A 27,832-nucleotide genomic window follows, 5' to 3' on the forward strand; every position below is an offset into this window, starting at 1 on the left:
GGGGGTGTCTAGGGGGCTAAGTTGGTTCACTGTCTGACTCTTGGTTTCGGCTCAGGTCGTGATCTCCCGTGTCCAGCTCCACGCTCAGTGCAGAGTCTGCTTGAGACTCTCCCTCTCTCTCTACCCCTCCCCCTGCACTTGCTCTCTCTTATTGTCTCTTAAATAAATAGACAGATAAAATCTTAAAAAAAAAACTGAACTAAATCTTCTTTCAATAATGTTCTATTGTCTCCATGGTATTATGTGTAAGTCTGCAAAAGTAATCAACTTCCTAAATTCTTTCCATTCTTATTGACACGGTTGCCACCGTCTTGGGATGTATCCACATATAAATTCTCAAAAAGCCAGCCCAGTACAAAAGGCCGATTAGGAAAATATTTTCATAGGTTCCTTAAGTACTCTTTCTTTTCTCAAGAAGTCCCTGGAACCCTGTCTAATGGGTGCCCACTCTCCTTCTTCTGTATGCATCTTGACATTACCTAATCTTGATAGCAGGAACAATCTACCCTTTCACACAGAGGCGTGCAAAACAGATCCAGTTTCAAGTGCTGTCTTTCTTTAGAATCTTTTTTTTTTTTTTAAGATTTTATTTATGTATTTGACAGAGATAGAGACAGCCAGAGAGAGAGGGAACACAAGCAGGGGGAGTGAGAGAGGAAGAAGCAGGCTCATAGCGGAGGAGCCTGATGTGGGGCTCGATCCCATAACTCCGGATCACGCCCTGAGCCGAAGGCAGATGCCCAACCACTGTGCCACCCAGGTGCCCCTCTCTTTAGAATCTTGACAGATCACCAGGCTGAGAAGATCATACGCCAAGCAACTAGGTCTTTGAGCCTTCAGCAGGCCAAGAGGGAGATGCCTTTTTGCTGCCTTTGAAATCATTCCTCCATATTATGTAATTATAAAACATGCTATAAATGTGCTTTTGTGTGTATTATATGATTGCATATGCATATACTTCTCACATCCATACAATAACCATGTCATCATCGTCCCTATCATCAGCAAACATTAATTCCTTCAACAGCTATTTAATACCCATCTATCCATGACTGTAACCCTGCCAATTGCTGGCAACAGAACCATGAACCAGGCCACAGAGGACAAGGCGCATCCCTGCCCTTATGTGGGTCACGATCTAACAGGGAAACTGTTCTAGTAAATTTACTTAAGTAAAGATAGTGGATAGATACAAGCAACTATAAATATTAATAAAGGATAAGAATTTCATATTCTATATTTCTAGTTACTATTTAAAAAAATGTATTCTAATTACTTTCAAATGTCACTACACAGTATGCTAGGTAATGAGGAATAAGTTTGGGGTAGTCAGATATTGATGCAGATTTTTGCAAGGGGGGCTACAAGTGTGAGGAAAAAACATTTACAGATTCTAAGGCCTAGGCTTCTGAAAGGGAATATGGCTCATGAGAATTTGGAAGCTCTCAAAAGCATAATTCTAATTACGCAATTGTAATCTTCACAAAATAGGTCACAAATTTATTAGACAGTAATCCTTTGTGCCACTTCTCACTGATGGCTAATGGTATGACAAAGGAAGAGTCCAGGTGCTATATAATAAAGGGTTCTTATCTCCCTAAAAGTAGCTCTTATTCAGGTTTTAAAATCCTGCCTGAAATCCCAGCCTGCAGAGAACACCTTTGCCAGAGGGAACATGGATACCAAGTGCTCTGATTAGAGAAACAGGGCTGGAATGTCATACCACCATTTTTGCAGGTAAGTGAAGCAAGGGACTAGAATTCAGTAGGAAACATTTGAGGCAAAGCAAAGTCTTAGGTGTGAATCAAGGGATAAAGACCCAGTACTTAAAAACTACTTGGTAGAGGAAGGCAATTAATAGCAAGTAGCATTATTTATAATAGCAAAATCATGGAAACATAAATATCCACTGATAAAACATGGGTCACAAAAGCTGTGGTTTTATTCAGTGGGACTCCACTGCCTTTTGAAACCCTGAAGCTGGGCTCTATCTGCTTAACTGCCATGGAAAGATGTCTCCACCATGTTGTCAAGTGAGAAAAGCAAGTTGCACAAGACAGATAGTATGATCTCACTTCGGTTTAACAATTGTATATTTTATGTATCTATATTTATGTGAGTATTAATTGAAACTTCTGTTTGTTTTAAACTAACACAGCCCTTAATCTTTTCTTCTTCTGGTTTAAAAGTTTGTTGCGTTTTATTATATCCTCTCTACATCATATTTTTTTTAAAGATTTTATTTATTTATTTGACAGAGAGCCAGCGAGAGAGGGAACACAAGCAGGGGGAGTGGGAGAGGAAGAAGCAGGCTCCCAGCAGAGGAGCCTGATGTGGGGCTCGATTCCAGAACGCTGGGATCACAACCTGAGCTGAGGCAGACACTTAAGGACTGTGCCTTAAGGACTGCACCACCCAGGCCCCTCTACATCATATTTTTAAAATTGTGGTAAAAAAACACACAACACAAAATTTACAATCTTAACTATTTTTCAATGTATAGTACAGATTGTTAACTAAATGCACATTGTTGTATAACAGAGTTCTAGAACCTTTTCATCTTGCAAAATTGAAACTTATTCATTGAACTGCAAGTTTCCATTCCCCACGGCCCCTGATTCTTTCTATGTGTTTGATGACTTTAGATACCACATATATGTGAAATCATGCAGTGTTTGTCTTTTTTGCAACTAGTTTCTTTTAGTTAGCATTATGTCCTCAAGGTTTATCCATGTTGTAGCATGTGACAATTTCTTTTTTTAAGGGCAGAATAATATTCCATTGTATATATATACACACCACATTTTGTTTATCCATTCATCCATCTGTGGACATTTGGGTCTCATCCATCTCTTGGCTAATGTGAATGATGCTACAGTGACAGTGGGAATGCAAGTATCTCTTCAAGATCCTGCTTTCAGGTCTTTTGGATAAATACTCAGAAGTGGGGTTGTTGGATCACACAGTAATTCTATTTTTAATTTTTTGAGGAATTTTCCTTACTGTTTCCCATAATGGCTGCCCCATTTTACGTTCCCACCAACAGTGCCCACGGGTTCCAATTCCTCAGCATCCTTGCCAACATTTATTATCTTCTGTGCATTTATTTTTTCTTTTGGTGGTGCTAACCAGTGAAGTTTTAATTGAGCATCTATTATGTGGGTTAGGCACTATTCTTAGAACTGCTGGTAGAACACAGAACAAAAGATTCCAGAACAGGAAAATTTTTCAGAGTGCATGAAATATGTCTGACGCAAATAGCAAGCTTCCCAGAATAAGCTGTGAAGTAAGAGCAGGTTGGGAGACAAAGAAGAGAATGGCATTCAGAAGGGCAAGAGACCATTTTCTGAGCCACTGGGTCAGGATTATCACAAGCCTCTAATGAGTAGAAAGTGACTGTTTAAATCAGAATCATTTATGAAAGGCAGAAAGCCTGTTTCCTAAGCCACGCTGGCTAAAGGCAACCACTTGCTGGATAGGCAAGAACTAGACATTTATATCAGAACATTTAATATCTCTCATATTTTGTCACGTATGGGCATATATTTGGAAATATACATACTTATTACCGAAAGTGGGTTTGTTGTTTCTCCATATTTTTTTTCATGTTAATAAGTTCTAGTGAAATAATCTATTGAGATATATAACTGACTAACAGAGTCAAGATTCTGGATCCCAGCATGTGCAAAACCATGCAAGAAGCAACTGTTATACAACATGACAGTCCAAATGCTAATGAATCTCTGGACTTGCCACATCTAATGGAGACCCAGAGAGATGACACTCGTACACCCGTAGGGCTCCTCTGGGAGCTTCTTCTCCATACAGTTGGCACCTCATTCACATCCCTACCTTGTGACCATTTGTTCCCCTAAGGAACCTTAATATCCTTAAGATCAGGGATTAGACAAATTCATTTTGGTATCATCAGAATGATGGGACCTAGTAGGTCATCAAATAATTGACTTTGAATGAACAAATTAAGATTTTTGCAGGGTATGAGGAAGCTCTTGAAGTTACCTGGGTGAGAAATATCAGTGACCTTCCTTAGAGGAGTGCACTTGAGGGTCATATGGTAAGACAAGCCAGGAGTGAGCCAGGGTTGAAGTCAAGAATGCCACCCAGGCTTCTGGCTGGCATGACTGGGTTGTGCTAATCAGGGAGTGGAGGAATACAGGAAAAAGGGCAGGTAGAGGGGCAGAGAATATGAGGAGAAATCAACTTGGGTATGTTGAATATAAAGGGTAATAAAAATCCATGTGGAGGTCTCCAGATCTCGGGCTCCTGGGATTGAGCCCCGTGTTGGGCTCCCTGCTCATGGAGAGCCTGCTTCTCCCTCTCTCTCTGCTCCTCCCCAGCTTGTACTTTCACTCTCTTTCTCAAATAAATAAATAAAATCTTAAAAAAAAAAGAGAGAGGCCCACGTTTAGTTCTGAGGAATGAGTTAGTTTCCACAGTAAAGACGGAAAGAAAATAGGGGCTGTCAACACCAATTTTACAATCAAGAGAACTGGGGCTCATGGAATTTAGTCCATCTCCCAAAGTAACACACTACTACACAGCAGCGATAATATTTGTCTCGAGGCCTACTTGACTCCACACCCACGTCTTGCAACCCTACAGTAAGCCGTAAGTATTCTTGAAAGGAATGTGTGTTACAAGGCTCTATAAATGTAGGTTGAGTCATAAGCTGGGAGTGACCTGAATACCAGACTAAAGAATTTGGATTTTATTCTTCAGATTTTTAGGGGGAAGTATGGGCGCTTTAAAAACAAATAGCGGAACAATCAGATTTTCCCTCTCCAGATGAAAGACAATAAAAATCAAACACTGGAAAATTTGGGGCAAGGGCAGAGAGAAGTAGGGGCATGAAAGTTAACTGTTTTCTTTTTAAAGGAACACCATTACTTTTTAAATGTCTAACCATTGCCCCACAACAGAAATTTTGAAAATTCTGATGTGATTAAACACAAGGCTTTAGAATACAATGAAAGTGTTTACACAAACCTCCAAAACCTCTCAAACTCTTTTTGGTTCAATGAATACATTTCGAAACCGCTTGTAAATGCACAAAACATAGTATGCAAATATTCTTTGAAATGTAGAAAGTATTTCTCTGGTCCACCTAGGATTCTGAGTATACTTGCAGTTCCAGGTGCCATGACCAACTGGTATGAAGGAAAATGTTCTACTATGCAAATCACATAATGGCAATGAACAGCAATCCAATTGGAATAAATCACTAATATTTACATTGCCACCTATGGGCTAGATACATTTGTGGAGCACGAAGTATGACAAGATTTTTTGACTGTTTCATGTAAGTATCAAATAGAGATCCATTCATTTTTTTATTAGGAAATTTGTAACAGTATGGGAATCACTTCAATAACAGAGATAATCACTCACACTAATTATTTGAGCTCTCTATTACCTCAAATATATCTAACGCATTTGCCAAAAGTTTAATTAAAATGAGATGACTGGAATAATTAATATCATAGTAAACATAAGACAAACTAATAAAATGACCATTTTTTCCTTCCATCCTTTTTGGCTATGCTAAAGGAGGCCATCTCAATTTTCAGTAACAAGCTACTTAAAACAATTTCTAGGATATTAAAAGTCTTGATGTTTATCTTAAAGGGAACAAAATTTGGTGTTACATAAGTTTCCATCAGTGTGGAACAATGATAGTATGTTGTGTGAAACTTAAAGATATTTCCAATAAATGAATAAAGTAATTTCTGCCTCCAAGTTATTACAAATTCTTTGTAATAAGATTTTATTTTAGGGGTGCCTGGGTGGCACAGTGGTTAAGCGTCTGCCTTCGGCTCAGGGCGTGATCCCTGCGTTATGGGATCAAGCCCCACATCAGGCTCCTCTGCTATAAGCCTGCTTCTTCCTCTCCCACTCCCCCTGCTTGTGTTCCCTCTTTCGCTGGCTGTCTCTATCTCTTCAAATAAATAAATAAATAAAATCTTTAAAAAAAAAGATTTTATTTTAGCCAACTTTAACTGGCTAACTTAATTCTCTAACCTATGCAAAGATGCATATGTCACTTAGAAATAGACACAATCAACTTGAAGTTAAACAAGTATAAACACATATTTTTAACACATGCACAGTTTAAAAACTGCATGCTGACATATTTACATATAATATATTAAAAATACAGAGTTCCAAGCGGTCTCTTCTAAGATAAACTTATTCAGTCAAAAGCATTTTGAAATACATGATGTGCATGGACTTTCCATCTCTCTATCTCTCTGAGAATGAACTCAGGACTGTCAAAAACAGAACGTCACTGAAAATAGAATGTCACTGTCACAACAGAACTTTGGGAATCCTCATCTCTTCTCTCCACCTCTCCTGGAACGTATTGAACAATAAGATGCAGTACACAAGAACTATCAAAAGGGAGCACTTTTGAGCCACCAAAATTGTGTGTTAGCCTAAAAACTACAATCTCCCAACTACAGACAATGATACTATCTCAGGTATTTTATGTGCTAAAATGAACATTAAAAATTAAGCACCACATATAAGCTGCCATTTAGAATATTAATTTACCTTTGCTAATCATCTTTTTAACTTGAGGCTAAAAGAGTTCACTTACCATTTGGATATTCAGGCTCCGTCCAGGAGATGTGAAAGGAGTGAGGTGAATAGGAGTGCGCTTTGGGGGTTGGCACACCCTCGGGTGCCTGCTCGTCAGTCAGGGCCTCACTGGCCTCGCTCACGGTGCACCCACCCCCTGTGCAAGCCTGAGGAGAAATGCAAAAAACACATTTCACTCTGGGTCCCCAAAGTTTAGTGAGCCTTGGAAACAGAGAATTCGTAACAAGAGTTCCAGATTCTTTGAAATACATCTTCCCGGTCTACCACCCCGGCCCCCCCAACATACACCAAATAAATTTGTTTCAACGCTGAGGTCTGACAGTTAATTAGTTTGCTTTTTAGGACATAAGACAGCCATCTCCAATAGTTAGAAAATAACCCCAAACGTATGCATGTATGAATTATAAGTACATCCTATGTGAGAGCCTAGAACGAGGGCGTCTACTGCCTGGGCGAATCGCCTTGATGAAATCAGCCTTGCACAAAGTTTCCAAGAAGGAATTCAGTGCACACATGCACAGACACACACGTGTGTGTGCACACTACATGAGGGCAGTGCTAGAGACTGAAACTACTTCAGGATAAAAACAAGTAATCTGGAGTAAAAGAAAAGATCGACAGCAAATATAATTGCCTTTATTGAGATAGTGTGACCAATGTGTTTAAAGTACAACATAATGTAAAATTGAATAAAATAGTATTTCTCATATATCAGCAACAAAGCAGTTGTTGAGTGACTGTTTAATGGCTTAAAGGATCAAATCACTTACTTATGCACCAGAGGAAATGGGTTCATTACACTGCCAACAAACTTAAATTGATCACAGAATCCTCCCATTCCCTAATAGCTGTTACTAATGCCATAAATGAAAACATGGATGTTAAAGATACCTGGGGAGCCCCTGGGTGGCTGAGTTGGTTAAGCATCTGACGCCTGATTTCAGCTAAAGTCATGATCTCAGGGTCATGGGATCGAGCCCTGCGTCAGGCTCTGGGGTCATCAGGGAGTTCTGCTTGTCCCTCTCCCTCTGCTCCTCCCCGGATCGCGTGCACGTGCACTCTCTCCCCCATGCCCTGCTCTCAAATAAATATAATAAAATCTTAAAAAAAAATGCCTGGAAACTTCCGTGTGTACTCTCATAACTAACTGCCAGTAATTCCAAAATAAATGTTTAAGTGTATTAGGAAAGTATCTCTGCTACCTAACTTATTGGATAAACATTTCTCCAGGAAGCGGAGACAGACACACCGGGGTCTCCAGACTATATTCGTTCACAAATATTAGCAATCGTATCTTTATATAACACAGACATTTGAAAACTACACTTAAACTTTGTTCAGTATCTCTTTAGGGTCCAGTTGTAATTTATGCAAATTTAAAAATATTTCAAAAAGCACTAAAATTTACCAAAAACCGATTAAGAAACGAAGCAAAATCATGGACAATGTAAAAAGCAGATAGGCATTTAGTCCATTTTTAGGGAAGGTAGATATTGCTAGCATAAAAAAATTAAAACACCTTTTTATTTCTTTGGGTCTGTCCCCTGCTTTTCAGCTTGATCTTGAGGGAATAACCTTTTGATAATGAACACAGTTGAAATCCATTTCTCTATAAATAAGAGAGAGTTGACTTATTTTTAAAGATATTTTCTTATGTTTCAGTGTACTATTTAATAAGGTGTTGCAAATTCTTTATTATAAACATAAATACTGAATGGTCAGTAGACAAGGAGCTCAATCTCACTTTCCCTTGTAAGAATACAAAAGTAGCCTATATCTTCAGGATAATTTCTCATCAGCGTAAGCAAGTTTCTGGTGAGTTTAACTGTGGCTTGGGCATGAAATTGCATTAAGATTGGGACCTAATTAACCTCTGTGGGTTCCCTCTGATTCTCTGCTGCAGCCTGTGCATATATATGGAAGAGATAAACTATCCTCTTCCTAAAACAAAATCTTTGCAAGTAAAGAGGAATCAATAGAGCTTGTGACCAAACCATGACTCAAAGTTCTAGGACATGTTGTTGTTAGTCCAAGAAATAACTATCTGAACATTAAAATAGAAAAATTAAAAAAAAATTTCAAACATGCCAAAAGTCCACTAGAAAACATGACAGGGAAAGAGGCCAAGTGGGACAGCTGAATTATCAAAGGAAAATGACGGAAAGAGCATTCTTTTCAGTCCTCAGAAAGAGAGAAATCTATCCACTTGCAGTTCCTAGACTTTTTTCCTTAGGAGGGGAAAAAATGTTGGAGCATCTCATTGTTAAACTCATAACACATTGGGATTTAATTCAGATAGTCTAGTTGTCACTGTTATTTTTCTTATTTATGTCCTAAGAATTGTCACCAGCTAACTCTCCCCAAAGAAATACTAGACTATAAGACATGTAATTATATATATTTAAAAATAAAACGTGAATTGAAATTTATTTTGTTTTGAGAATTTTAGGACGCCTTTTGGGATAAACAAAGACATCCTCTGGTTTGGAAGGATTGATCTTTGGGTTATGACATCTAAGATCCATAAACTCAAAATTTGACAAAGGAGTCTTCTAAGAATTCAGGGAATTTGTGAGACAATTATTCTTGCAAATAAAACAGAATTTATTAAGAAGTTGCTGAAATAGCAGAATTACCTACAAAATATTTCATTTTTCCCCCCACATCCTTTTTGCATGCATTTAGAGGTGCTAAGTGACCATTTCCTTCAATAAGGAAATAAACACTCCTAAAGCTGCTTCCCATTGGTCGAGCCTAACTGATATTATCTAAATGAAATCAGACGAATCAGTACCTTGTTTGACCTACCAGCACCAGAGGCCACTGCATGCAATGCAACTGAATGCTGATTAAAATTCTGGTTTGGAAAAACTAAACAAAATAGTAGGATTGACTAAAGATACCTTTATGAAACAGCAAGGTCTTTGAAAGCCTCTGAGCCTTCACAATAAGGCATTTCATCCCATCTCCTAGAGCTTTTCTCAGTTACAACCATTTTTGTTAAGTGACAAAGTCATACTACCATCCTGAAATCTCCAGTAACTTCTGATCAAACAGGGGACTGAATTTTGGTATAAGGAAATTAGTAATTAATCAATGCATATCAATTATTTTGAAATGATGACTATTAGGAACATCCGAAGCTAGCATTCTCTTTTTCAATAGTTTGTTTTCAGGTAAGTAGTCTCTGAGAATATTAAGAATGCAGCATACCTTAGAGTATGAAGAAAAGGAACAAGGCCATGTTACCTATAAATGATCTTTTGAAAAATTAAGCTCTTCATTTCCAAGAATCTTTCCAGGAAAGATATTTAACACTTAACACTCATCAAGAGGCAAACATCTAGCTGTAATATGAAAATTATCAAGCCGTACATATCTTGCTACTAGTCTGTGTTACTAGCTTCTTTATTTAATTGCTGACTTATTATCTTTACTCGGAGCTACCACACTCCACAACACCATTTCTTGAGCGTGGCGACATGTTATGCTGTTTCTTCCAGTAGGAAAAGCATATGCTTGGATCCACACAGTCCCCGACGCGGCCTTCTTACAGCAAATCATGGAATTCATATCAGAAGTCTCAGATTCTTTATGAAACACATATACTTAGTGTTCATTCATTTATCCATTCATTCACAAATTGTTTGCTGAGAGGCACTGTGCCTGACTCTGCATATAGAATTTTCAAAGATGCTGTCTCTACCCTTCTGGAGTGTATACTCCAGTTAACAGGAAAAGTTAAATGAAGTAACACAGTGTCTCCGAGTAAATCACATTGGCTTGAATCCTCATGTAGCTGCTTCTACTTTTAAGGGCTTGGCCATCTGTATGTTTTATTTTCCAGAACTTTCAACATGCTAGGACTATTTACAAAGGCAACTGCCCTTGGCTGACAACCTAATCTCCATCTACTAATCTATGACCTTCAAAGCTAGTTATTATGTTGAAACTGTGAAATAGACAATAATCCTTCAATTAAGCAAGATGAACCTAAAATGTTCTGGCTCTCTTAATTTACTGGTTATAGAGTTAGGTAAAAAACTTTTTAGTTGACTACTTCCTGAAATACATTAGTATATTTTCTCCACTACTAAATACAGCGAAATCAAAAATAATGTGAGCAAATTTATTTCCCTAACAAGAGTTAGGGCAAGGACTTCCACATCTTTACAACGTCCTGCATCAACATTACTCAGCGGCTGACAGATCTCATTTGATGCCATAGAATATTGTTTGGGATCACAGAATGATTTAGTGTCATAGAATTTTAGGGCTCAAAGGGACATTAAAAATCATTTAGTTCAAAGCCTTGATTTTAGGCTTAAAGAACATAAAAATCAGTGCAATTAAGTGAATTTGCCTTTGGTTACACAGTTGGTAGCAAAATCTGAATTGAAATGCAGACAAGTAGACCCCTAATCTAGTGGTATTTATTCTTCAAGATATCACAGATGTATAAAACATAGGAGATTGGGGTGGACTGACACTGATTGCACTCATATCCTAAAAATTGAGTAGAACTTTGTTTCATGACATTTGCCTCCTGATAAAAACTAAGAGCACAAAAATTCCTGTTTAATTTTGGTTGCTTCTAAGCAATAGAGTCTTTTCTGGATTGTGACATTACCACTGTTTTGAAAATAGTGTGGATTTCTGTATTAGTTTTTGAAAACCAAGTTAATACCCTTCTTAAATCTTGAGTAATACAATTAAGTAATCCAAGACTGCTTCACAAGCCCATCTGCGTGCTGAACACCTAGGCACAGGGAGTCAGTTCTGAATAGGATTTTTAACATTGTCTGATTGCCCTTGTTTTGTGGTGTCAGGTCAGACAGTTAGCAATAGTTGAATGTAGTTTATTTTCTCGTGGTATAATGTTTAGAGCATTCAAGAGCATGTTAAGTAAAATGAATGCATACACAGTGTCTACATAAATGTAAATTTATTCATAATCAAGAGCAGAATATTTTCTATGGCATTTATCAAAGCAAATATCCTTATATAGGTATTGCTATAAAATGAAGAGTGTGTTTAAAACAAATAGGGACAATCTCATGTTTATATTCAGTTATTTTCAGATGTGCTATTAAACTTAAAAAAGATTATATTTCATCAAAAAACAAAAGGAACTACTGAGTATAAATTCCACAGTAATATCAAGGTCTTTTAAAAGACCTTTGTATAAAAGTGCTATTTTGCATTAAAAAATGCTATTGTCTGTCTAAAGACCTCTAAAGTATGTTGATTCTAGGGTTTTATTAAGTGACTGTTCTTTTGAGATAGAAGTGTAATGTAAACCAGACTATAATCACAATCCAGAATATTTGGGGGTCATTTAAACCTTCATTTTAAAATATAAGATCTAAATTTTCATACCATACATTGTTTTCCAAATGAATACAAGCAACATAGGGAAATAACCTTATTAATTCAGGCATTTTAGAAAAAGCCCTTATCAATTATGACATTCTAGAAATAACAAAGAAGAAATAATTTCTGATGATCCCAAATTAGATTGGGAAAAATCTACTGACTCAGATTGTTATGCCATCATTTTGTGTAATACAAAATAAGTATGTAGGTATCATATCACTTTCCCATTTACATTGTGAAGTGAGAGTTTTCAATCTCAATAGCAATACATGAGTTTTGGGTTTTGTTTTTTTTTTAAGTGAAGGTGAGAGAGAAGATGGGACAAAAGAAGAGAGAAGCAGCAAGAGAAGGGAAGAGAAAGTGACAGAATAAAGTGAACTTACTCCCAGCTTGATGAGGTATTTATTACCGGGGGACAAGTATTGTAGCAAGTGATCCTGAAAAAGTTCTGTACTGTTATAGATGACATCCCAAATTGTAAAATCATGCGTGTGATTTGAAATATATAATATATAGCGCTCCAGAATCCCATTTACATTTCTTGGTTGTTTCCACCTGGGAATGGAAAAATATTGCATGACTATCCATCATTCATTCAAGTCAAACCTGAAATGTGCAAGATTTTTAAAGGATGCATATGAACTTGAATTTATGCCATTCAGAACACACACACACACAGACACACACATGCTCATACACACACACTAAAAGCTTAAAAAAAACCCTAGTAGTTATTAAATATCTCTTCTGAATGGTATAAAGAAAATGTGGCATAGTGCCTGCTTTCTAGTTACTTATAATTTTAATTAGGTAATAATATAAAAAAATGTGTGAGTACTCACTTTTGAACTTAAGCCATAGAACAAAAATTGAGAGAAGTAGAACATTTGAGAATTTATGAAAAATGAGAGAGAGAAGGAGAGAAATAACATAATTGTCTTGAAAAAATGCAGCCATCTAATGTCAAATTAACATGCAACTCTAGAATACCGAGAAGCTGAGAACCAAAGTGCTGAAGTAGTCAAATCAAGCTTCATGGATAAGGTGAGATTCTACGTAGACACGGAAGACTATCTCCTTGATGGATCGAAATTGGTAGGAAAGAAGGCAAAGTAGAGGATATCCCACATATGGCTTACAATGCGTCAGCGAATATGAGTGGGGCAAATCGTAAAACAGACAGAATTGGTAAGCTGAGAAATACTGAGAATAGAGGGAAATCTTTTGGTGTAAGTAATGCGGGCTCAGCGTAGGGCAGCACTGAAAGCCAATAGGACAGCGCAGACCTGGAACAATGGGGTATGAATCATAACGTTTCCCAGCCTGGATGAATACCCTAATTTACTCAGCCCGAACTCCCCTTTTCCAGATGGGAAGACTGAGACCGACAGAGATGAATGTAAACAAGTATTAATTGGGGGCAGGAGAGGTTTGTTAAGTTTCGATTCAGTACAACAGTATACTTTGCACCTCAGAGATTAGGAAATGGGTCAGAATCACTTCATATCAAAAATAATCTGAACATGCCTGTCTGTGAAAGTTCCTTTCTGACTTCAACCTCAAGGGAACAAAAAGGTCCTAGTTTATACTCAAAAAGAAAATAAATATTTAGGCTCTAATTTCAACTCATCGTGGATAATGCCTCCCCTACAGAAAGCCCAAGGCAGTCCTGTAAGTGGTCAGTTTCCCTTTATTGAAGTTTGCACAGAATCTGTGTACGTATGTGGCTCAGCCTGATTGCATGGAGACGAAATGGAAATTAAGTTGGCAAGTGATAATCAAAGGTTCCCAGAACCACTGAACTAATCACTTCTATGCATTTCATCACAATAAAATTAATTTTATGTCACAAACCCTTCCCTTGATTGAGTTCACTGGGATTCTTGCATAAACCAGTGTGTGACAGAGACAACATTTCTACTCACTGTACATATATAGTTCTAGAATCCAGGACAGTCAGAAGTGGGGAATCCACGTGCTCCGGCGGCAGCTGTGCCGTGTGCAGTACGACCAGGGAACTGTTTGTACATCCCACAAGTGTGCAGGCACCGAGTACAAACTGGTAGGGCGTAAATACTGCTAAATCTAGAGGGTGGAGAAAAAAAAGAATTTATTTACCATCCTATTTTTTATTCAGGCCATCCCACTCCTCCTCTATATTCCCACTTCTTAGAACCGTTAAAGTAAAGCTTAAAACAAGAATCAATAGCCCTAAAAATCAACAGCAATAAGATATAGGCTGTTTTATCCTTTAAATATACTACGGTTATTTTTAAATAGACAAGTGTCAGTCAAACTCTTGCTTTAACTTTCTCATTTTAACAATGTGACTGTCCTCTTAAATGTCTATGACCAGGTGAATCATTTTCTGAGTTTAGAGTTACTTCAACCGCTCTGTTAAAAAATAAATGAGACCTTTAAATGATTTTTAAAGCATATTTGAAGACAAAGGGAGTTGCTTTTGAAATGCAAATACATAACTTGTAACAATGACTTTGTGCTTGTAATTCCTTTTGCCTAACTCCTTTCTTCTGTCCACCTGACCAACTATTTGTTGGCCTTCAAGTTGTCCAGATCAGTGCAAAAGCCCATTTCTTTCTTAAGATTTTCCTAACACATCCCGCCGTGACCCCTGGCACAAGGTGGAGCTATTATCCTCTCCATGGATTTGGTTCCTGCAGATTTGTACACACCCTCTGCATAGCATTATAACGCTGTCATAATGATTTGTTTAGGTGACTATCTGATCCATTAAACTGAACATTGTGAAGGAAGCGTTCATTTTTCATCCTCAGTATCTAGCACAGTGCCTGGCACATTGTGGGTTCTGAGTATATGTTTGAATAAATGAATAAGGAACTAGTGAATGAGATGATCTAGGCACAGTTGAGCTGGGTATGAACAATGACAGAGAGTGGGATAGTACCCGGGCCAGTCATGATCTCTCCCATCAACCTCCCGAGTACTTTCTACCTGTCTGCCTTTCTAATGGATACCATTTTCCCTTGCATTAGAATAAACCGATCTGTAATTTACTAATTCAATTCTGAAATACCCTGAGCACTTCATTTATAAAGGTTCTCAATAATTATTTTATTGATGAACCAAACCAAAGTGCAGTTAACTTTACCAAGATTTAAATATCATTCATACTTTCGTATTACTAGAAGAAATTCTTATTTTCTGGAATATTTTTGAAATAAGTTAGTCACAATTTAAGTGGCACATATTTTTAAATCTTATTAACCTTGAACCATTACGATTCCACATTTAAAAGACTAATGAAATACAATCTAATCTAGGGAAATAGATTTTGTAGTACACTGATAGCAAAAGTAAACTGGGAAAGAACACTTTGATTTTCAGGCAAAGTACAGTCGGTTGGTTAAACATGTAGGTTATCAGAAAAAAGGCAAAAAATAATAATTTTATGCTAAATGTAGTTACACTAGACCAAAAGAATAGCCCTCAAGAAGAGACTCATAATGCTTTAGATTCAGCTTTTGTTCTCATTATAATTTTATCCTCTGGTATTCAGTGGTATTGGATGAGGTGGGCACCCCCCCAGCAATGTGGTCACTTCTGAAAATGTTACAAGGACACTTTGAAGCCAGGGGTAAAGCTGTACGGCATTGGCATTGCCTGGAACTGCTGGAGACATGACAGAACAGCAACACCGTGTAAACACAAGTCAGACAGAACTGGGGGACCGTCATTCAGACCAACGTTCTATGAAACTTACTAAGTTAAAAATATGGGAACAGTGGTCTCATATGCTACAATGAGTATAAACTATTTACTGTAGGAAAATTTCATGCAAGGAACAGCTCCTACTAGCAGGTCCAATTCTGGCCAAAATTATAATGGATTAACAGGCTAACACATTATCTGCTGCTCCCCTGTTCTCTTCACCTTCTCTTTCTGATTCACAGGGATTTGGTGACCAGGCAACTTCTCATCTCTACTATCTGTCTGAATTCCTTGCAGTCCCGAGGCAGGCAAAACTAGGGATCTTTCTCTAAGTCTGGATTCAGGAGCGAAATCAAGGAAGACACAGAACCCAGAGTAAAGCAGTAATCCCTAATGGGTAAGTCAGTGCAATTAGGAGAAAGCTGTAGCATTTGAATATCAGAGCACATCTAACTTTTCTGAAAGAACATGGCTCTGCCGAAATTGTATTCCATGTGGTTGATTCGGAGTGACTTTGGAATATTTTGCTTGAGCCTCTCTCTCAGCCATTTCAGATCGTATTGGTCAGCTGCAAATGAGACTGGATGCTACATTGTTCTTTGGCCAACAGACTCTGTGATGGGGCAGTTTTTCTTGCTTCCTTATGTTCTAGCTTTTTGAGGTAGGGGTTTGGCTACCCAGTTTGTAGGTGGTGAGGAAGTCATATCATTCAAATGTGGCCTGATGATTGCTTGCCTGTGTTTGCTGGGACAGACTTGCGCATCCAAAAATCATTAGTTGAATCTTAGTTACCTTAGTTAATTCTTAGTTACCTTAATTAATCCTTAGTTACCATCCTCAGGCTGGTGAGGTCAGACTGCATCAACATGATATCAACACCTCCCACTATCTCCTCATTACAGAATGCCCCACTCCCTTTCCCACTATACCTCCATACTTGAAAGTGACCTTGATCACCTAACTCTTAAACTGACCAGGCATATCTGCCTCAGGTGCCTAATAGCCTCCTGTAGCAATTAGTTCCAAGGTTACCATCCATATCCGGTTTTCACTGTGACAAAATATCCTCCTCCGTGGATTGGGAAACTTGCAGTTCTATGCCCACTGGGGAATGGGGGATACCAGGATGAAGAAGTAAGTATGTTTGAGAAGGTCATGTTACTTAAGAGGCCCAGTATGACTGATGAGCCAGGACTGAAATACCAAATCCTGTCAAGTCCTGCGTTCATAGTTAGGGTTTATCCCCAGACGATCTAAGGTGTTATGGGTGAGGAAGATAGGAAACAGCATGGCTTTAACTAAAATGTCCAACAAGGTTTAAGGTTGTTGGTGGCATATAATTGAAAAGTGCTACAGAAAACAGAATAGAGCAAGAGGAATCAGGAGTGCAAGGTAATTTTAAAAGGCAAGAGTCAGTGGAGGCTTTGGCAGGAAAGTGACATATTGAGCAAAGACTTGGAAGGGGTGAGAGTAAATCTGGGATTCTATGGAGAAGGCCATTCCAAAAGAGAGAACAGACAGAGCAAAGGCTTGAAAGGAGGAACACGCCTGGCATGGATATAGCAAGGAGGTCGGTGTTGCTGGAGCTGAGCAAATAAGGCAGAAAGAAGTAAGAGATGACATCAGAGATTTAATGAGGGATTGGATCACATGAGCCTTGGAGGTCTTTGTACGGATTTGGGGTTTTATTCTGAGATCCCATATGGAAGACTCTAGCAGATTTTGAACAGAACTGTTGCATGATCAGATGGATTTCATGAATATCAGCCTGGCTACTGGGTGGAACATAGCGTATAGTGAGCAAGAGCATAGACATAAATTTCACTTAAGAGGCTACTATAGTAATCAAGTAAGTGGAGGCTTGTCATAAGTGAGAAATGGTCAGATTCTGGATATTTTTTTTCCAGCATTATTGAGGTATTAACATATAACATATGTAAGATTAAGATGCATATTGTGATAATTTGATACCCGTATACATTGCAAAATGATTACCACAAGAAGGTTAGTTAACATTTCTATACCCTTCATATAATTACGTTTTTGTGTTTTTTTGTGGTGATAACATTCAGGATTTCATGTATAAATACAGTATTTTAAACTATTATTTACCATGCTATACCTTAGATCACCAGAACTTATTCATCTTAGAGATGGAAGTGTGTACTCTTTGACTGACACCTCCCTATTCCTCTACCCAAGGAGGCCCTCTGGCCTCAATCCCTTGGCAACCACGATGCTGTTCTCTAGTTCTATGAGTTAGGCTTTTTTATTCCACACATAAGTGAAACATGTAGTGTTTGTCTTTTTCTGTCTCACTTATTTCACCTAGCATAAAGCCCTCAAGGCCTATCCATATTGTCTCAAAGGTCAGGAATTCCTCTTTACAGGGCCGGATATCATTCCTGTATATGTGTGCGCCTGTGTGTGCCTGTGTGTGTGGTGTGTATCTATATCTATAAGCTTATATTATGTTTAAATTCAACATATAGGTGAGATAATATGGTTTTTGTCTTTCTCTATATGACTTATTTTACTTGGAGTAATATCCTCAAGGTCCACCCATGTTGTTGCACGTGACAAGATTTCATTACTTTATAATCTTCTGCTGTGTATATATACCACATTTTCTCTATCCTTCATCCATCAGTGGATACTTAAGTTGTTTCCGTGTGTTGGTTATTATATTTAATACTGCAATCAACATGAGGGTACACACATATTTTTGAGTTAGTGTTTTCATTTTCTTTGGGTAAATACCCAGAAGTGGGATTGCTGGGCCATGTTTTAATTTTAGTTTTAATTTTTTTAGGATCCTTCATGCTCTTTTCCAAAGTGGCTGCAGTCAATTTACATTCCTACCCAGAGTATACAAAGGTTCCTTTTTTTCCACCTCCTTTTTTTTTTTTTAAAGATTTTATTTATTTATTTGACAGAGATAGAGACAGACAGAGAGAGAGGGAGCACAAGCAGGGGGAGTGGGAGAGGAAGAAGCAGGCTCCCAGTGGAGGAGCCCGATGTGGGGCTGGATCCCAGAACACCGGGTTCACACCCTGAGCCAAAGGCAGACGCTTAACGACTGAGCCACCCAGGCGCCCCGTTTTTTTTTTTTCCACCTCCTTATCAACACTTGTTATTTTTTGTCTTTTTGATGATAGCCACTCTAACAGATGTGAGGTGATATCTCATTGCAAATCCAAAGGATTTGCATTTTCCTGATGATTAGTCATGTTGAACATATTCTCATGTACCTGTTAGCCATCTATGTCTCTCTTTGAAAAATACCTACTCAGATCTTCTGTCCATTTTTTAATTGGACTGGTTTTTTTTGTCTGTTTTGTTATTGACTAGTATGAGTTCTCTGTACAATTTGGATATTAGCTTCTTATCAGATATATGATTTGCAAAGTACTTTCTCCCATTCAGTAGGTTGCATTTTTAATTTGATGATTTTTTTTTCCTTGTAGAACTTTTTAGTTTGATGTAGTTTCACTTGTTGATTTTTGCTTTTGTTGCCTGTGCTTTTGGTGTCAGATCCAAAATATCACCACCAAGACATATGTCATGGAGCTTATTGCCTATGATTTCTTCTGAAGTTTTATGGTTTCAGCTCTTACATTCAAGCCTTGAGTGCACTGAGTTACTTTTTGTGAATGGTGTTAAGATGGTGGTTCGGCTTCATTCTTTTGCATATGGCTTTCCAGTTTTCCCAACACCATTCATTGAAGACACTGTCCTTTTCCATTGTCTATTCTGGGCTCTTCCGTTGTAAATTAGTTGACCATATATGCGTGGTTGATTTCTGGGCTCTCTATTCTGTTCCACTGATATGTGTGTCTGTTTTTATGCCAATAACATACTGCTTTGAATACTATAGCTCTGTAAGATATTTTGAAATCAAGTAGTATGATGGCTCCATACAGGGAGACAGCCTAGGATTCAGCCTAGTGCTGAACAGGCCAGCTCTGGCATAGTGAAGTTAGGTGCTCACTCTACTCTTCTCCCAGTCTTGGTCAGTGCTGGGTTGCCTGGATTTGGGGTAAGGATAAATGGAGGTTATATGAATTGATCTTCCCTACTCTCCTTAATGCATCTCTTCTTATTTCTGTTCTTTATCCAAGTGCTATAATCCCTGATTTGGAAACCGTGGCTCTTGGGAAGGTAATTTTACATGTGAATAGTTGTTCAAATTGGTGTTTCTGGGCAGGAGTCTGGGGTTGGGGGATTGGTGGATTGACCCAAGAAGTCCCTATGCTGTCATTTTGCTGAAATCACTCCAAAAGGATCTCTGGATATGCAAAACTATAGGATTCCTCAGTGCACTGTATGTAGTATATGAGAGAGAGACAGGAATCAAAGCTGACTCCAAGGTTTTTGTCCTGAGCAAAGACAAGAATGAAATAACCATTAATTTGGTTGAAAAAGATCACAGAAAAAACAGGTTTTGAAGGAGAAGATAAAGAATTCATGTTTTAGACACGACAAGTTTGATAGCTTAATTAGACAAACAAATGGAAATGTCAATTAGGCAATCAGAATATAAATTTGGAATTTCAGAAAAAAGTCCTGGCCTGAGGTATGATTTGAGATGTCATCATCATATATATTACATTTAAAGTGGATGGAACACTAATAGAGCAAGTGTAGGTAGAAAAGAGAAAAGATAAACGGATTCAAATCTTTTGGTATCTTTTTTTTTTTTCTGGGAGTAAAGCAGAAATCAACCAAAAAACAAAACAAAACAAAAACAAAGAGCGAGCAACCAGTAAGGTATGAGAAAAACAAGAAGATTATAGTATCTGGAAGTTAAATAAATCAAATGTTTTAAAGGCGATAGGTCAAATAAGAGGAGAGCTAGAGATTGACCATTGTTTAACAATACAGCAGTCATTGGTATTTGTGCAATAAAGTTTCAGTGAAGTTACGGGTGTTAAAGCCTGACAAGTAAGTTTGTGAGAGAGTGAGCAAAGAATCAGAGATAGTGACTTATAGTCACTACTTTTTCAAGGAATTTTGTTGTAAAGTAGAAAAATGAGGCAGTAGAGAGAAGGTAAGTAGAGTCCAGGGATTTGAAAAAAGTAATTAAAATGAGATAAAAATTATGTTGTATGTTTATGGGAATGACCCAACAGAAGGGGCAAAATTAGTAATAGATGAAAGAGGAGAGAGTTATTGGAGCTTTGCCTTGATTATGTGAGAGAATGGAATCTAGTACAAAAGAGGAGGATTTGGACTTAGAAGGAAAAGGGACAGATACTTTTTAGTTATAGAAGAGAAGGCAGACAACGTGGGTATGAATGCTGGCCGGTAGGTAGATGGTCATGGGAGTGTATGGGATTTATCTTAAAACTGCTTCAATTTTCTCAGTGAAGAAAGAAGCAAGATCATTAGTGAAGAGTGATCGTTCGATTCCCCAGAATACTGCTTTGGGCCCTCTGTTTCTCTTAGAATGAAATCTAATAATGGTCAATGAAATACTAGCTGACTTAACATCTGCCTACTTTTCCTCATTCTTTCCATACACTAGACATATTTCTGTTTCTTTGACTCTACAATGTCATGCCTCCAGGCCTTTGCAGTTACTATTCCTTCTAGTTGAAATCTATTTTCTCCTTGTTTGTACTTGGCTGAATTTTTCTCATTCTTCAGGTTCATCCTCCTCTGGGTGTTCTCTCCTGATAATCCAACAGTGTGGCTACCACCATCCCCAGATACTCTCTGTCATATTGCCTTGTTTAGTTACTTATTATAATTACCAAAAGATGTCAGAAATTGCCGTGTTATTCATTTCTTGACTTTATATCCCTCCCAGGGGGATGTAAACTCCTTGAGTGGAGACAGATACTTTTTTTTTTCCTATCATGTACTCTACAATATCTCCAGGACTGATATGATGTCTACTTAGCACAGTTTTATATGCTGAGTGAAAGAACGGGCAAGACCAGAGGGAGATCTCTACGCCCCTTACCCAGACTGCCAACTTTTTCTCAGAAATAGAATAACATCTAAAAATCTCCAAGAATTTAATGAATTGTTAGGCCAATGAAGGGTCTGTAATTGTGAGATGAAAGAGACTCGTTATTGAAACAAAACAAAGGAAAAAGGCAAAGTCGTGCTTGCCTGAATGCCAAAATGTAATTCTCAAACATGAATGCGTCATAAGAAACGAGGACTAGAGATACACCAAAATGTCAACAGCGTTTTTCTCAGAGGGAAGGCATAAAAATAATTTAAATCTTATTTACTTTTTGGTTATATATATTTTTCAAATCCTTTGATATGCATACATATACATGTGTAGATGGAGAAAGGACAGCCATAATTTACCAATATCAATTCATTATTTAAGAAAATGTAGGCCTAGTTGACACACACACCCTCTTATACCTTCTATGTCATGCTTCTCCTTTCCTCAATGACTTCAGCATTGGCTCAGTTTTCTCTTCAATTACAATTCCTTTTTGGCAACTCCAGCATCCTCAATAATGACTCATCTCTGAATCTGGCTTCACTTTAACTTCCTCAAATGTCCTTCACCTCTACTTCATTTATTCGACACTCAGCACAGTTATACCCGCTACTTGATCATCTTTGAAACTATTTCCAAGATTCTTAATCTAAAATCTGCCCTCTCCAACCGCAAACTGATAGCCTTTCACCTCTTCCTCTTGTCACGTCAATGCAATCACTCCTTTGTCACCACACAATATCTAGTCTCTTAGCACCTTCTCATTTTCAAACGATTCGCAACATTTGCATTCTCCTTGAGGTGATCTTTGATTACCCCTTTCAAAGCCATGCTCTCCAGCTCCCTAGAGTTTTCCACCTCCCCAGACTACTTCAACATATGCACTCCTAGTTCCGGATAAATCTCACCATCTCATTTCTCTAATGTTTCCTATACTTTTGAAATGTGAATGTGAAATATTGCCGAACATAGTGAAGGAGTCGGCTAGAATTTTAGCTTTTCCAATTTCAACTGGACCGCTGGCACTCCTCAGTAATAACTGTCTTGTTCCCTTCTTTCTTTCTTCATCATATTGATCTTTTCTTTTCCTCCCATGATTTGGTTAGTTCTCTAGAGGAACTGAGTGGGGTCTAAAATTGGAGCCCTTAGGTATAGCTCTGTCCTCGGAACCCCTACAATGTTTGATACCAGTGCCTCAGGGGCTGAGATCAGTATGGCTGTCCTGTGAACCTTTTTTGTTTTCCTTCTGCCCTCCCCTTACCCCCCATTTCCCCTCATTTAAATTCTCATCTAAATTTCCCTCCTAATTAAATTATAAATCCAAAGTTTATCTATAAAATAGGTAATATCTATAGAACAGAATGTGGCCGGTTGGTTAGTGAGCAGAAAGAGCAAGAGAAACTTCCTGAACAGAGTCACTGGGGGGGAGCAGAGACTACTCAATGTTCAGATATAATGTTGGGAAAACGAAGAAGTGTATATTCCTTTGCCTCCACCACCTCAGATTTCCCAGAATGATGGTATAATGATAGAAGACATGTACAGACTCTTGGGAGGAGGGCCCTGACCCCTGTTTTCAAGATAGAGTCCCAAGGAGGTGACAGATCCCAGCTGAAGAAATGTCCTTGGTGTTTGTAGGCAGGCAGGACCACAGAAAACAGTGCAAGGATTTCAGTTTCCCATTTGTGATACAGAAGCAATGAAGGGATCTCCTGGATCTGAGCAAGATATCTCAATAGTGATCCTTTTGCAAAAGAAGGAAAGTGCCATGGATGGCCATACTCCAAATGCCAAGAAACTATGTAACCCACTCTGGAAGTTTTTACATCATCAGAGGACAGGACGAGGACCCCTGAGAATAACTGTGATCATCTAACTACTAAATTTTATGGGAGGGAAATCCGTTATCAAATGTAGCTACAGAAGTGAAGATATAGATAAATAGTTACATAGAAATGGAGATACAGGTAGATAGCTAATCGACAGATTTATAAATGCTTCACATTCACTGGTACCTCATTTATGCTTATGATGACCGTACAGCCAAGATTTTCAAGCCTATGCAGAATTAAACATTTTTCCAATCACTTTCCTTAAGATAATTCATGCACACACACACATAAATTTGGTGGGCCACATTTCTAGTTTGGGAAATCTGATCTGATTACTGTGCCTTTGTTACAATAGGAATCGAGGATTTTCTTTTGATCCTGAGAATTTAAAAACTATAAACTCAATAGTGCAAAGAAAGCCAGACTGATTAAATGGCTTTTTTGACTTCCAAGTCATTTTAATGCCTATACCGTCCACCCCAAAGTGGAGTATTCTCAATGTATTTCCATAAGAAGATGAAGTGTCACTAGTGTCCTTTGAATAATGAGGCATGAAAAAAAGAAGGGGATAGTATCTAACACGGTACATGGGAGAGGAAGCTGCACAGGTGGCCCGACTGGGAAATGCCTGGTGAAACAAGAGGAGATGTGATCAAAAGGAAGAAAAATTATAGAAGAAAAGAGGAGGCCGCATCAGGTGGGGGAAAAAAGAGTAGGTGTCTGAAAAGTAACAAAGGGAATGAGGGTTTTTCTTAAAGAGTCAATTTTAAAAAGTGAAAAAGAGGGTTGCAGGGGAAGCAGGACTAAAGCATTCTTTGGGAATGAGCATAAACAAAGCCACCAATTTATAATGTAAAGCAAAGAGGACTGTAATGATAACTCTCTCCTCCCTGCCTAACGGCAACTGATTTGGTAATCCGTCTCTACAGAAGTGATTAGGCCCTTCAAGGACAATGTAATGGATCAATGGATTCAAACAATTGCAGGTATGTACACAAATCTGAGTCAAGGAAATGGAGGGTGGGGGAACCCTGAAAACATAAGGCCACTGTTTGTCAGAGCCCCTTAGCAATAGCATCTTGTTTTCCATTTGCTTGATTGCATCATTTGCATAAGATCAAACACAGGGAGTTGTAGACAGGGAAAAACAGATCACTCTAATATGCATTAGAAATGGATCCACAGGCATCATCCTGAGACACGTTACACGGAAATGCATCCCAGCGCATGGAAACCTCACCGATTACTGTCAAGCAAACATAATTTACAATACCGGCCATGAATTATATGCTATTTTACGATTGATTTCATGCTGTTGTTCAGAGAATTTCATTGATCTCAATTTATAAAATGAACCAATAAGTAGGCAATGATTTTCTTTTAACTCCTGGTGTAAACTGAGGAATTTATACCTTACTGGTTTCTCCCATTAGAAAATTAAAATGCCATTGTTGCTTCTTATATATCTAATGTACGTTATCTAGTTGCTTTTCTGACAACCTCCTAGTATCATTTTGTAAATGAAAAACACAGCTTCTTCTGGATTTTCTTTTCTCCTGCCTAGGCATCCTTCCCACAAATCATCACCAGGATGCTTAAAAATGTTGGAAAGTCTAGGTAACTCCTTTTGTCATTTGGTATTCCAACCTGAGAACCACTGCTAGGTTATGGTTCAGTGAGAACACGTCTGAGGCGGCAGACCTGAGAGGTGGTGTGTTTTCCACAGATGCCTGGAAAGCAATGAGCTATGCCACAACGCACGTGGGATGTCAGGTCGCATTCATCTCTGCCACTGTGTAGCCCTTGCTTCACGATTGCTTGCTCAGCCTTTTGATTCCAGAAAATCAGATTCTGACCTTATAATTAATAAAAACAGAGGCTTTCTTTAGCCTGAACATCATTGCTCTTCTGCTTTTCATAGAAGCCGAAACTTGCAACAGGGCTTCTCTTGGGCCAGGTGAGCAACGAACCACCACTAACATCCCATCCTGTGCTTTCAAACTAATTTGCAGAACTGGAATCACTTGCCCTGAGAAGTCCTCATAAATACAACCGCACCCAAACGATATGACTCAACAAATTTTCTATTGGTGTTTATAATATTTTCCACCTCATCAGAGAAATCCACAGCTCTCTCCTTCATCAAAACCTTGTCCCAAGTTTGTAGTGGACATGGAGCATCTCCTGTCTCTCCTTCATGTGTGCGAGATATGTACTCTGTTTAGCTGCCTTCCTAACAAACCTCCCTTGTGAGCGTCCTCAGATGAGTTGTGTGAGTGTTCATGGTGTTGTAAGTTCTTTGAGAACAAGGATGCGTCTTCTTGGAGGCATCCCCTATGACATCTAATATTGTGGACCTTCCTGACGGTTGAATAGTAAAAACTTCATTGCGATAAGAAGACTGGTGGTAAGGGAAACCTGGTCCATCCATCAGGATAGCAGCACCCTGTGGGGGAGCCCAGCCTGCTGGGAGTTGTCAGTCACTAGTTTGGAAAAAAAAAAAAAAAAGGAACCATTACTGTCAGTCGTGATAATGAAGGATGATGCTTCCTCATTTTTCCTCTTTTCTTCTTTGGCTGGTTAGAACAAAAGGCTTCCATGCAAAACTCCTTAGGCTGACAGCATTCTTATCTAGCTGTCTTCCAGTCTGGCTTTCTGAGCATCTCTGATACCTGATTTGTAATGCAGTATAGTATACTGAGCCCAGGGTTGTTTTTCTTGGTTACTTTTATAATATAACCCTAGAGCAGTGCTCTCTTGTCTCTCTCCCCCTCCCCCCCCGGGTGTCTCTCTGTATCCCCTTCTCTTTCTCCCCTTACACACACACACACACTAACTTCCCACCCACTCCTCTACCTTACCTCTGGGTAAGACTAAGGAGTCAGTTACAGGCTTCCAATTTTCATAAATGCTTTCACTCACAAACCAAAGAGGAGAGAATCGAGATAAATTTCCAGGAATATTATCTAAAGAAATTTGAGTCATATTACTTAGCTAAATATTTCTTGCAAAAATGGGGGATTTCCCTCAGACTTAGGTGGACATTTGCTACTCTCATATTCTTTAATGATCTTAGGAATCAGTTAATATATTGCAAGACAATACTCTACTCATACAGAACAGAAGTTAATGAGACATAATGAGAATAATGATAAGTGTCTAGCTATCTGTAGCATGAAAAGAATACATTTATGAACGCGCGTTCCCCAAAAATATAATATTGAAGGTAAGATGTTGTTAATTCAATAACAGCAATGGCTATAACATTGACTACACACTGTTTGGCAGGCCTTGTTAAATATGTTCTATACTCTCTCATTTATTTAAGTCTCAAAATAACTGAAACAAGTACTGTTATTCCTAATGTACAGATAACAAAATTCCAGCTCTAAGAGATCAGCTGTGTAAGACCCTGTATGAGAATCAGAGGCCACCTGAATTCACTCCGAAAGCAGTGCAGGATTTAGGCTGGAGGTGTCCATGGCAAGACCATTCTTTCACAAAGGGGACTCTACCTGGTTCACACCCTGACCCGCCAGCTTAGTAAAGGATTGCCTGAGAATGGTTTTCATTGAAGACCCATCATCAATTCTTAAATATTAATTTAACACTTTTCTAACTTAGCCCTGTACTGGACACTGCGTGTGAGATAAGAGAAGTAATGAGTATGAGAGAAGTGATATTGTGATAAAAATGTTTACTTCTTGGATATTTGCTCTAATCATTACAGAGGCTTGGAGAGGATCACCTGTTTAATTCATCATAAAATGCCCTTGCAATTTAATTTGGAATGATATGCTGAGAAAATTGTTCCTGCATACAAGAAGAGAATGTGTAAAATGAACACAATGGATTCTCAGAACTTAAATTGCAATGCTAGGGTATAAATAAATACCCTATTAAAATTGTGCTTTTACATCAACCTGTGAAAACTCAATGCATCATAAGCAACCACTGTATTTATAAAAGCTGGAGAAGTCTTCAATGTCACAGCTAGAAGTACTTCAGCCCATTATAAGACTTACTGAATTGTCTATCCTTGAGCCATTTCCATAAAATGACAGGCTTTTCTCTTTTAAAACAGTAATTTTCAAAGAAAGGTCTGTTGGCATTCCTCCAGGAAAAACACTTATAAGTGTTCACACTATGAGAAGTGTCTAACTTTTTATTTCTGAAATAATATTTTACTGATGATTTTAAATAAAGTAATATGTCTGTGATGATTAATTTTATGTATCAACCTGGCTGGGCTATGGTGTCCCCTTACTTGGACAAACACTAGTCTAGATGTTCCTGTGATTAATACTTAATAATCAGTTGATTTAAGTAAAGCAGATTACTCTCC

At 38.2% G+C, this 27,832-nt stretch overlaps 1 protein-coding gene across 1 annotated transcript in view; it reads right to left on the bottom strand.

Annotated features, from left to right (window-relative positions):
* The window catches only part of USH2A (usherin), a 729,748-nt gene that overhangs the window by 357,039 nt on the left and 344,877 nt on the right, over positions 1-27,832 (bottom strand). Inside the window, exons 23-25 of the mRNA XM_034667668.1 lie at positions 13,923-14,082; positions 12,381-12,552; positions 6,620-6,767 (exon numbers count right to left, since the gene is read on the bottom strand). Coding sequence (XP_034523559.1) covers positions 6,620-6,767; positions 12,381-12,552; positions 13,923-14,082 — 480 coding nt within the window. The remainder of the gene's footprint in view (positions 1-6,619; positions 6,768-12,380; positions 12,553-13,922; positions 14,083-27,832) is intronic.

This window comes from Ailuropoda melanoleuca, chromosome 8, assembly GCF_002007445.2.
Source record: "Ailuropoda melanoleuca isolate Jingjing chromosome 8, ASM200744v2, whole genome shotgun sequence".
NCBI lineage: Eukaryota > Metazoa > Chordata > Mammalia > Carnivora > Ursidae > Ailuropoda > Ailuropoda melanoleuca.